A 13,288-nucleotide genomic window follows, 5' to 3' on the forward strand; every position below is an offset into this window, starting at 1 on the left:
AACCACTAGACCGCCAGGGAATTCCCTTTGCATCCCTCTTCTGAAGAATCCAGTGTTTCAGCCTATTCACGCTCAAATATTCCTGTTACATCGTTTTTTTTAATGTTTCATCAACAGATTATTCAAGATATAGATGTACTATGACTATATATTAGTATAGAACAATGTTCCTATTTTACCTTTAATCTCTAGCCTAAAAATATCCAATAATTTCTTGGCCTTTTCTGATAGGAAAAGGCATTGATTATATTGACTTTCATAAAAACTACTCCTATTAGAGTTTATTTCTATTTAAGCCTGTGCTGTCAACTTCAGGGTTTTGTTTTGGGTTTGGTGGAAAGAGAGTTGTAGTTATTTGGGTTAAAAAGTAAAACAAATTAAAATTTCAAATAACTGACTAAAGAGGTATCATGATCCCTGATTTCAAACTATACTACAAAGCCACAGTAATCAAAACATGGTATTGGTACAAAAATGGACACACTGTTCAGTGGAACATAATAGAGAGTCCAGGAATAAACCCACACATACATGGACAACTAATTTACAACAAAGAGGCCAAGAACATACAGTGGGGAAAGGAGAATCTTTTCAATAAATGGTGTTGGGAAAACTGGGCAGCCACATGCAAAAAAATGAAACTAGACCACTATCTTATAGCATACACAAAAATTAACTCAAAATGGATTAAAGACTTGAAACTATAAAATTTCTGTAAGAAAACATAGGAGGTAACCTCCTTGACATTGGTCTTAGCCATGTTTTTTAGATCTGACCTCAAAGGTAAGAGAAACAAAAGCAAAAATAAATGTGCCACATGAAACTAAAAAGCTTCTGCACAGTGAAGGAAACCATCAACAAAATGAAAAGGCAATGGGAGAAGATATTTGCAAATCATATACCCAATAAGGGGTTAATATCCAAGATATATAAAGAACTCACACAACTCAACAACAAAAAAACAAACAGCTGAAAAACTGGACAGAAGATCTGAATAGATATTTTTCTAAAGATGACATACAGATGGCCAACAGGCACATGAAAAGATGTTCAACATCACTAATCATCAGGAAAATGCAAATCAAAACTTCAATGAGATATCACCTCACATTTGTTAGAATGGCTATTATCAAAACAACCAGAAATAATAAGTATTGGAGAAAATGTGGAGAAAAGGGAACCCTCATATGCTGTTGGTGACAATGTAAACTGGTGCAGCCACTATGGAAAACAGTATGGAGAGTCCTCAAAAAATTAAAAGTAGAACTGCCATATGATCCAGCTGTTCTAGTTCTGCATATTTATTTGGAGAAACAGGAAGACACAGATTTGAAAGTATATGCACCCCTATGATCACTGAAGCATAATTAACAATAGCCAAGATATGAGAACAACCTAAGTGTCCCTCAATGGATGAATAGATAAAGAAAATGTAGCACATGTATACAACCTATACAGCTATAAAAAAGAAAGAAATTTTGCCATTTGTGACAACATGGATGGACCTTGAGAGTATTATGCTAAGTGAAATAAGTCAGATGGAGAAAGACAAATACTGTATATTGCATTTGTATGTGGAATCAAACAAAATAAAAACAAAGACAAACTCAAAGATACAGAGAATAGATTGGTGGTTACCAGAGGGATACGGGTCGGGGGGCGGGTGAAGTGGGTGAAGGGGATGGTAACTAGACTTATGGTGGTGGTCACTGTAGTGTATAAAATATTGATTTATAATGTTATACATCTGAAATTTATATAAATGTTATATATCAATTTTTACTCAGTAAAAAATGGCTAAGATTCTTCACAAATTGATTTATAAAAATAGAAAAGAAATATTCAAGCTAGGAAGTTGGTTTAAACAAGTAAGCCTCCAACTAAAATTGAATTCTAAAATATACTTCAGAAAGCAAAATTATAACAATTTTTTGAAATTTTTTTATACTTACGGGCAAATGAGTAAACACTTGAAAGATGCTTCTCAAAAAATTAATAAGATCCATTAAGTAACCACTAGCTCTTCCATCTGGCTCAGACATTGTCCAGTCATAATCAGCAAGCTGAACAAATTCATCAATTTTCTGATTAAGTTTGGTATATATTTCTCCTTCTGCTGCATGTCGGGCATCCTGACAGGAGACAACATAAAAAGTAAGAAACAGTTATAGAAGCAGTTAATAAAACAAGTTTTCTTAAAATTCTAAATTTTGTTTTTTATTTTTCTTTGGTCTAACATTTTAAATATTTATTCAAAGTCCAAGAAAACTGTTGGATTTTTGGCTGGAAGTACTCTATTTATTTGAGTAGATATCACTTTTTTTCCAAACTTACTATCACCTTTTTTGTCTTTATCTGGTAGTAGAACTTATTAGTTATCAATTCTGAATTGTTCTCACAGCTCTAAGAAATGGAAAACGGAAGTTGTCAAGAATGCAGAAGACCACTCCCATCTGTTGACTCACTGAGGGAAATTAAGTTGGACCATCAGAGAAGAAATGAAACTTACTGGTGTTTTGAGTCAAATAGCCCCCCACCCCCACCGCTGCCCGTAAAATAGTTAACTTCTCAAAGGAGGAGAAAAGAAACAAAGGGAGTGATGCAAAAATAGCAGAGTAAGGATATACAAACATTTTCTGATCCATAAAAGCATCAAGAAAACTAGCAAAAGTTGTCAAAAATCAATTTTTCTAGAAGTCTGGAAATTAATTCAAAACTTGTAGCAATTCAAGCAGCATTATTCATGACAAATTTCTGAATCTTGGTAAGGAAACAAGCTTTGTGATGTTTTGATGTGCCCCATTTCCACTCTCCTTGCCCGGGTCCAGCTCCACAGTATCCTTGAAAATCAACATCCCACAACTGTGGTGCAAACCAGCAGCCTGTCAGTGAACAAAGTGGGGCAGAATGGACTGGAGTTCCTTCAAAGCCACATTCCCAGAAAATTATCATTATTTGACCTATCTGGTGGTTCCCTGGAAGACATCACTTGCAGAGATGTCTTTATATGACCTAAACTGGTGATTGTCCAGAGCAGAAAGCCTTTTTCTTGGGGGCATTTGTTAAAAACAATTATAGGCAATTGTTTAACATCACAGATACCTCAGGTGGTAGATAATAGCTAGGGTATACAATAAGCTAACCAAAAAGCTTAAAAGGAAAAACTGGGGAATGAGATGTCCATAGATGGCTTTGAAAAGCTCTGACATATTCCTGGGAACCTAGAAGACTATGTACATGCGTAGGGCTGTTCACCTGCTCAGGAAAGACCTGAGAAAGCTCTAAGCTCTCATTTACAGCTGACCCCGAAGCTTTGGGCAAGCAGGAAGTGAAGGCTAATGCAGAGTTGTCAAATGCCTGATTGCTGAAGGCATGCCCCAATACACACAGAGAGTCCCTTAGCAAAGACTGGGAGACTGATTGGTTCCAGGTTTTTAAGGAAATCTATGTCCAATCATTAGCTGGCCACTAAGCTAACCAAGCAGAGACTTAAGTGGCCACACACAACAAAAAATACAGACTTTACAGAATTAATTCAGAGAAGCCATGAAACAACCAACCAACCACCAAGAAGAAACAACAAACTTTGAGGAGAGAAGAGAATCTGACTTCCAGAATTGCCACATTACATTATTTAATTAATTTATTTATTTAAAAATATTATTGGAGTATAGTTGATTTACAACGTTGTGTTAGTTTCAGGTGTACAGCAAAGTGAATCAGTTATACATATACATATATTCACTCTTTTTTAAGATTCTTTTCCCATATAGGCCATTACAGAGTATTAAGTAGAGTCTCCTGTGTTATACAGTAGGTTCTTATCAGTTATCTATTTTACTATTAGTAGTGTGTATATCTCAATCCCAATCTCCCAATTTATCCCTGCCCCCCTCATCCCCTGCTAATCATATGTTTGTTTTCTACATCTGTGACTCTACTTCTGTTTTGCAAATAAGTTCATTTGTACCTTTTTTTTAGATTCCACATATAAGCGAAATCATATATTTGTCTTTCTCTGACTTACTTCACTTAGTATGTCAATCTCTAGGTCCATCCATGTTACATTATTTTAAATGTCCAGTTTTCAACAAAATTTACAAGTTACACAAAGAAACAAGAAACTATGAGACACTGGTCTATAAGACAAAGGTTTAAAATCAGCTATTTAAAATAACCAAAGAACTAAAGGAAAATATGAGAACAATACCTCACAAAATTGACTATAAATTAAGAGACAGAAATTACTTTTAAAAAAGAAGAACCTAATAAAATTTCTGCAGTTGAAAAATACAATAAATGAAATGAAAAAGTCATTACAGGGGTTCAACAGCAAATCTGAGTAGGCAGAAGACAAAGAAGATTAGATCAACAATATCAACCAACTAGACCTAACAGACATCTACTGAACATTCAACTCAACATTAGCAGACCATGCATTATTCTCAAGTGAACGTAGGACACTATCCAGAACAGAGCATACGTTAGGTCATAAAACAAACTTTTAAAGTACTGAAATCATACAAAGTATGCTCTCTGACCACAACGGAATGGAATTAGAAATTAATAACAGAAGGTGCTGGAAAATTCACAAATACATGGAAGTTAAACAAGAGACTCCAATAAATAACTAATGGGTCAAAGAAGAAATCATGATCAAAATCAAAAACTACTTTGAGGGACTTCCCTGGTGGTCCAGTGGTTAAGACTCAGCGCTTCCACTGCAGTGGGCGCAGATTCGATGTGGTCGGGGAAGTTCCACATGCCGCACAGTGAGGCCAAGAAAACAAACAAAAAACATCGCGATAAACAAAAATAAAAGCACACTATCAAAACGTACAGGATACAATGAAAGAGGTGCTTAGAGAGAAATTTATAGCTATACATGCCTATATTATAAATGAAGAAAGATCTCACATCAATAACCTAAACTTCCAACTTAAGAAGCTAGAAGAAGAAATAAGAGTTGTGGGTTCTCACTTAGACAGCGGCACTCTGACAGAACAGCATGAGGGATGTTGGGGGACTGAAGATTAGGCATTGTGTCTTTTGGCACCAAGGCAAAAGATCTTCACGCCTATGCTTCTCTTTTAAAGGATCACACAGACTTGGACAAAAAGCATTTTGAAAGTTAAAACTAGAACAATCTCTGCCTTTCTCTCAGTTTTTTTTTAGACTGTAAAAGGCCCTGGAATTCCTTTTATCACCTTAAGGAGGGTGGACAACTTGCCACTCTGGCTAGTAGAGCTGAGAGCGAGATTTAATTTGATGGTGGTTGGGGGCAGTGGTGGTGGCAATGTGATATTTCTGGCAAAACTAATACTTATTGGGAATTCCCTGGCAGTCGAGTGGTTGGGACTCTGAACTTTCACTGCCGAGGGCACAGGTTCAATCCCTGGTCGGGGAACTAAGATCCTGCAAGCCACACATCACGGCCAAAAAGAAAAAAAAAACAACTATTATTTATTTAGATTCATATCTTGACTAAGAAGAGACCTAAGTATCACTCACCATTATCAGTCCCATAATATATCTGCATACAACTTAACCTAATATATCATTTATATCATGTCTATGAATAACAGCAGTACAAAGATATCTCCCAGCAGTACAACAGCAGTACAAAGATATCTCCCACCCTCAAGGATCTCACAATCCAGGAAGAGATACAATATTACAAAACATGATTAGTGCTACATTAGAGGTTTAAAACAAAGCATGCTGAGTAAACAAAGGAGGAAATAATTACTTCTTATTTGATAAAAAGCTTTGTAGAAGGGATGTCATTTGAGTTGTAACTTTTAAAAATATAATCAGGAACTCTTACTTTGGTATCTTGGTTTGTGTGCCTTAAGAAATTTTCAGAAAAAGAACACTGTAAGAGAAGGTAAACATGGACAATCAAAACGTACCATTTTCGCATTTCAATGCTTTTTTGGCTCCCTCTCTAATTTTCACAATGTCTAACCACTTACTACTCACGTTGAGTTGAAGAAAACTAACTACTGGTAGGCATCTTTCCATTTGCATGCTTGCCTACACAGTAGGATTGAAACAGGAATTCCAAGAAAGATTTTTCTGTTCTCCCTACTCAGAGGTCTAACACAAATTTGACACGATAACAAAAGCTTTCAACAGTGTCTCTTCTCAACTATAAAGGAAAACATTGTTTTAAATAAACAGGAATTTAAGATAAGGTAATGTTATTAACTGAAATTTTAATAATTATTAAATATGACAGTAGCTAAATGAGTTCTGACTCAAAATAAAATTAACTACAGCAACTTAAGCTGTTAAAATTTCTAATGCAATGCAACTCTACTCAGAAAAATCTTAAGATTGAGGAGTTTAACATTAGAGTTTATCAATAACACTGTATCAGCCACTATAAATTTGATACTCTTAGGTAATGTAGGTACAAAACACCCACTAAAATGTAAGCTCCATTAAGGCAGAAAGTTTGCATCTGTTTCTGTTCACTGATTAATCCTCAGCACCTAGAACAGTGCTTGCAACAGAGTAGACAGTTGATGAGTACTTTTTAAAAAAATTTTTTTAATCACTCCTGCCTCAAAGAAGTTTATAACCTAGTTGGGATAGAAAAGTACCTCAAATGAAATAATCACATGATGAATAAATATTAACAAATTAGTAATGACTACATGTGTAGTAAACGTGTAGTGAAAAAGGAGAGATCATGCGGGCTGGAAAGGTTTATGTCACTTGCTGTTCCAGTTACTACTGTTGAGTAACAAACTACCCTCCAAATCTTAGTGACTTAACATAACAAGCATTTTATTATGCTCACAGATTCCATGGGTTAGGAATGCAGACAGGGAACAGTAAGGATGACTTCATTCCACTCTATCCAGGACCTCAACTGGGATGACTTGAAGGCTGAGAATGAGACTCAACAGCGGGTGATTAGAATCACCTGGAGGTTTCTTCACTCACGTGTCTGGATAGGCAGACTCTCCATAAGGCTTGGCTTCCCCACAGCATGGTGGCTACAGGGTACCTGGACTTTTTACATGGCAGCTCAGGCCTCCAAGCATGTGTGTTCCACGCATTAAGGTGGAAACAACATTGCCTTTTATGTCCTAGCCTCAGAGTCTCACAACATTGTTTTCCCTGTCATCTACTGGTTAAAGCAGTCACAAGCCTGCCCAGATTCCAGGGGAGGGGACATAGATCCCCACTTCTTAAGGAGAGAAGTGTCAAGAAATTTGTAGTCATTAAAAGAAATCACCATCTTGCTAATAATGAATAATGGAAAAATTATCTATAAAAAATACGGGCCAGGGGTTTGAGAAAATAAGAAGAGGTTCGATGGCCACTATTTCACTTATCTTTACATCTTGAGCAAATTACTTAACTTTTGTAAATCCTAGTTTTTCATCTATGAAAAGAGCATCATCATCACTCAGAGAGCTGTTCTGAGCATTACACAAGTTTCTACCATTAATGTAAAATACCTAACAGTACTTGGTACCTAGTAGGTGCTCAAAAAAAGTTAGTTTCCTTGCACCTACTAGTGTTGGGTACTTAGTAATGCTCAATAAATGTTTACAGTTCTTAAGTGAACTGTACTGAGACAATTAGTATAATCTCAAGCCTTTCAAATTGCCCAATTAGCTTAACTTAATTGTAGTTATTTGCATGTAAGGGAGAAAAAAATTGGGCATTAAACATTCACAGAATAATTTTTTAAAACATGAAACAGTGGTGAGATGGAAAGGAGGTCATGTTTAATGTGCAGCAATTAGTCATGGCAATAATATATATCTCTCTTTAGCCTGCTGAACAGCATTAGGGGCAGGTACCCAAGATGGCAAATGCTTATGGCTACAGAACTAAACCATTATACACATTAATGATACCACCTATATGTCAATTTCTCAAAGCAATATAAAAGTGTTTATTATTACCACTTTGCATTTTGCCCCAGTGTTCATCATCAGCCCCCTCTGTTTCATGTCTCACTACCTTTACTGAATCTCTGCAATTCTAGAAGGCAGCTGGATAAGGGAGGCTTAAAGCTCAGAACTGTATAAGCATCCCATAATGCTCAACCCACTTCCCTTCTATCACCAGGCAAAGAAAATCTGGAGTCTCACTGCTCCCATCTTCTACTACATTTCCTACCTGCTGCACTCAGACTGCTACATATGATTTCTCTTGCTTTTCTGGGATGCCTCTAACATAGGCAAAAAGGGAACAAGATACCTAACAAAATTTTTAAAACCAGTATCAAGGGACCCCTTTCCTCCAAACTCACAGAGCTAAACAACTTGGTGAAATTCTAGATTTTTTTTTTAAATGGCTATTCTTTTAAAATCCTAATTTAAATCTACCTTTAAAATCAATAGTATACTTAATTTCCCTTTTTACTCTACAGAATTTCATTAAAATAAAGAAGATGTTATTTCGCATTTTCCTAGATTTTTTAAAAAGCAATATGGGACAATTAAAATATTAACCAAAATCTGAGATGGAGAGAGGGTCCAAAAATCTAGAAAATTTGAAGTCATGAAAGAAAACAAATGCTGTATTTATCTGAAGGAAGAAAAATTATAAAAGTGATGATGATGAAACTATTCACATTATAGTCAAATAAAGTCATTATATGCTTTCTGGATAAAGTGATTCAAAACCCACTAATTTTCTAAAAAAAGAACTAAGCAAAAATAAACAGAAAAAAACTCAAAATTTATTTATTACGTTTTGCTGTTACTATTTAGAAATCTGCTGATTGATCTACTTTTCTGAGGTGACATCAAGAACAGGTTCCACTTTTCCCATATACTATCCAGATTAAGATAAATTTAAATGAAGTTTGGGAGAAGAGTATTTTTTATTTTTAGAAGCTTATTAATACTTTCAACAGGCTATAATAAAAAAGAAATCTAAGGCAGTCAGTGGCTGTGCTGTGTGAAAGAAAAATTTCGGACAGCAGTTCTAGGCAGAAACGTGTTTCTTTTTTTTTTTTTTTTTGTTTTTTCTTTTTGGCTGCACTGGGTCTTCGTTGCTCTGTGCAGGCTTTCTCTAGTTGTGGTGAGCGGGGGCTACTCTAGTTGCGGTGCACGGGCTTCTCATTGCAGTGGCTTCTCTTGTTGCATAGTACGGGCTCTAGCCTCGCGGGCTTCAGTAGTTGTGGCATGCGGGCCCTAAAGAGCATGGGCTTCAGTAGTTGTGGCGCATGGGGTTAGTTGCATGTGCGATCTTCCCAGACCAGGGATCAAACCTGTGTCCTCTGCATTGGCAGGCGGACTCTTAACCACTGCGCCACCAGGGAAGTCCAGAAACATGTTTTAAAGTTAACACCTGAAAGGACTTTGCTAAGGACTAAGGATTCCGCTTATTTTATAAACCAGACAAATATAATCATTACAAAACAGGTGCATGACCAGACTCACTACATTTTATTTTTAAAGAAATAGGAGCAAGGAAAGAAACACAGAAAAAGATTTCATTGTAACTTTTCCTGTATTTATACACAAGGATACACTGAATTATTTGGTAAGATATTTCTAAAAGAGATCATTAATTGTTATTCAGAGGCTGTTAAGAAAATTAGTTTGGACTTCCTGGGTAGTTATACTACAGGTGAAACTGAAATACTCTTCAATCCTTATGACCTGACCAGAATGTCAAGAACATATCAACTAACTCCTAAATTAAATTTCAAAAGGTTCAGCTTATAAACAAAGCAATTAAATTCCTCATTTGCTTGTTAAAGAAACAGTGCCCTCTGGAGACAGAAATGTACGTCACATAACTTGAGAACTATTTTTTATTTCAATGTACAAGAAGTAAGTGATACCATGCTATCAGAGGTTCTTTTTTTTCTTTTTTTTTTTTCGGTATGCGGGCCTCTCACTGTTGTGGCCTCTCCCGTTGCGGAGCACAGGCTCCGGACGCGCAGGCTCAGCGGCCATGGCTCACGGGCCCAGTCGCTCCGCGGCATGTGGGATCCTCCCAGACCGGGGCACGAACCCATGTCCCCTGCATCGGCAGGCGGACTCTCAACCACTGCGTCACCAGGGAAGCCCTATCAGTGGTTCTGAACCACAGGTGTGCAACAGAATCACCCTAAGAACTTTTTTAAACAGACATATGCACAAACTCCATGCTAGACCTCACAGACCAATAAGCATGTGTGTTCTGAATAAAAGATAAGTAGTAATATCACTGAGTATTTTAGTAAACATCTATGATTTACTGTCTATCATCCATTCCCCCTTCTTGGAAAAGTCCCCAGATGCATTTTGGAAAAATCACTCTGCTCCCATTCACAGCTCTATTTGGTCTGGATAGGACTGATCTAGTGCCAAGGATGGATCCTGATGAGTTTAAGTCAACTAACCATGGTCATCCTCTTACCCACAGGTAGTTCCTTAGCAGCTAGTAGAGGGACACACTCTTTTAGATGATAGTGCATGAGGATATAAGGTTTGGAACTGTGACCTCGCAGCCATTTTACTACCAGAGGAGAAAGCCTATAGCTGCTGCCCCACCATGTACAGTCTGAAGATGAGGCCAAAACTGCATAAAGTGGAGTTCAAAGATAAAAGGACTCTGGGTCCTTGGTGACATTTCCTGAGTAGCTGGCTCTGCCTTACATGGAATCTGACCTATTCTTGGACTTTCCAGTCATAGTGGCTAATAATTTCCCTCGATTGTTTAAGACGGTTCGAGTTGGGTTTTCTATCAGTTCTTGTCAATTTTCTTTTAGTTTCCTTGATTAATACAAGTGGCTTAAAACATTTTATTGAACATTCTAGAAGAAGAAAGATTACATTTAATATTACTCATTTGGAGCAAGGGGAACACTTCTATGACATTTTTCTGAGCCTTAAAAATCTAAGCAGGAGATGAAGCTGGAATAGTCAAAATGAAGGTGTCCTCCCTAGCTAATTTCTTCCTGCTCTTAATTCAAGAAGTGATGCTTTGATAACCTATGCTATTGATCTGGAAATTTCTAAATGTTAGTAGCATATAGCATCCAACTCGTTAGTCAACGTCACTAGTGATACTATAGACAGAGGGAAAAAAAGTAGATAAGACTAAACATAGAAACCTAGTAATCAGTTGTGATGCGGGAAGGGATATGACAGGAGCAGTTAACAAGAAATACATCTAAGATAACTCCAGATTTTCCAGGAAAGGAAGCAAGAAAAATGGTGGTACCACCATAAAAAGTCAGACAGGCAGAAAGAGGAGCCAATTTTAAAAATTACGATTTTTTTATTTACATATTTTAGATATCAGTGTGACAATTAAGGAAAGTTGTTGTAGTCTTATATTTGGCACCTAAATCAATTAAAAAAGAAAAATGATTTGCTTCCTTATGCTTCAACTTAATTTAATGAAATGGCTACTTATCACTAGGTTTTTTCATTATACAATATTACTGTGATTCAAAACTAAAAGTTGTAGGTTTTAGGATATGCTTGGTTGCCTTATATACATGCAAATCATATATTACCTCTTGACCAATAACACTCTGGATTAAACAAAGCTCAAGATCTGCTCCACAATGAACTAAGAGGTCAAATGTAAAAAGTGAAAGAAAGTTTATATTAATTATAAGAACTGAAGTTTTCATAAAGTTCTAGAAAACTCTTTGATTTTTTTTTTTTTTGGCCATGCCACGGGGCATGAGGGATCTTAGTTCCACACTGGGAATCAAACCCGTGCCCCCTGCAGTGGAAGTACGGAGTCTTAACCACTGGACTGCCAGGGAAGTCCCTAAAAGATATTTCTTCATAAAAGAACATAGTCAACATGTAGTATAAATCAGGGATGCATAATCTCATAGCTCTAAAGTCAACAGGTCACAAATAGTATACTAACTGTTCCATTAGAGATACAGATTACTGTAGGAGTTACATTTAATTACACCTAAGCAATTTCCATGGGGCAAATCCAAAACTCTTCTTAAGATAACTAGAGTTAGATAATAAAAGCTGGGACTTCCCTGGTGTCCAGTGGCTAAGACTCTGTGCTCCCTATGCAGGGGGTCCGAGCTTGATCCCTGGTCAGGGAATTAGATCCTGCATGCCGCAACTAAAAAGATTCCACATGCTGTAACGAAGACTGAAGATCCCGAGTACCACAATTAAGACCCGAAGCAGCCAAATAAATAAATATTAAAAAAAAAAAAGATAATAAAAGCTAAAGTAGCACACAGAAAGCTACGGCTCAGATGAGAGAAAAAGAAGCTGAAGACAGAATTTCAGGAAACTGATACCAACTGTCGAGAAAGAATTTTATTTTCCCCCAGAAGAAACATTCAAAACACATGTAAACCAAACATGATTTTTAAACAAAATATGCATGCTTATTAACACAAAATAAATAAATATGATTTTATATCCCTTCTGCTGGGTCATTGCATTTTAGGTTCAGGATCTCTGAACTTTCTGATCTTGAGCTTTCTAGCTTCTAAGAACGGGTTTATACCAGTTCTTCCCTTTCCTCATCTCTGCTGATTGCAACCCTACTCATGCTCCAAATTGATGCAATCCCCAAATGCCTTCAGGGTCCAGGCAGGGAAACATAAATGAGTGTGACTGGCAAGGTGACCGTGGCAGGCAGGATGACTATGGAGCATAAATCGAATCTAAAGGTGAGATTCCAAATGCTATAAAACCAAATCAAACACGTCTACAGGACCACATTTTTCTATTTGTTATACACTGTGGTTATTTCTTTGTAGTTATCTGCCCTTTTAGATTAAATCCTAGTGGTCAAGAACCATTCCACAACCCTTCCTCAGCAACTAGCACAGTACAATAGAAATAGATTTTTGCTCTATAAATATGATTTAATATATCCTCCCAGTCCAAAACTATCAGTTTAGATGAAAAGTTCCAAGCAATTATTGATTTGTCCCAGAAAAATGTCCTTTGGGGGACTTCCCTGGTGGCGCAGTGGTTAAGAATCCGCCTGCCAATGCACAACTCCTGAAGCTGAAACTAAATAAATAAATGTATTTTTAAAAATGTCCTTTGGGACACAATCAAAGCCTCACTTTAGATAGGACAAAGTATTTTTTTTTTTTTTTTTTTTGGCTGTGTTGCGTCTTCATTGCTATGCATGGGCTTTCTCTAGCTGTGGCGAGTGGGGGCTACTCTTTGTTGCAGTGAGTGGGCTTCTCATCGTGGTGGCTTCTCTTGATGCGGAGCACGGGCTCTAGGCACGCGGGCTTCAGTAGTTGCGGCATGTGGACTCTGTAGTTGTGGCACATGGCCTCAGTAGTTGTGGCTCATGGGCTCTAGAGCGC

General features: G+C 37.0%; 1 protein-coding gene across 9 annotated transcripts in view; it reads right to left on the reverse strand.

Moving 5' to 3' along the window:
• EXOC6 (exocyst complex component 6) overlaps window positions 1-13,288 on the reverse strand; it is a 187,754-nt gene that overhangs the window by 74,080 nt on the left and 100,386 nt on the right. For all 9 annotated transcript variants that reach the window (XR_012326988.1, XM_019939640.3, XM_073794184.1 and 6 more), the window contains one exon: window positions 1,953-2,132. Coding sequence is in view for 8 of the 9 variants with exons in the window: in XM_019939640.3 (XP_019795199.2) it covers window positions 1,953-2,132 (180 nt within the window). In the remaining variant the exon portion in view is untranslated. The remainder of the gene's footprint in view (window positions 1-1,952; window positions 2,133-13,288) is intronic.

This window comes from Tursiops truncatus, chromosome 16 (genome assembly GCF_011762595.2).
Source record: "Tursiops truncatus isolate mTurTru1 chromosome 16, mTurTru1.mat.Y, whole genome shotgun sequence".
Taxonomy (NCBI): domain Eukaryota; kingdom Metazoa; phylum Chordata; class Mammalia; order Artiodactyla; family Delphinidae; genus Tursiops; species Tursiops truncatus.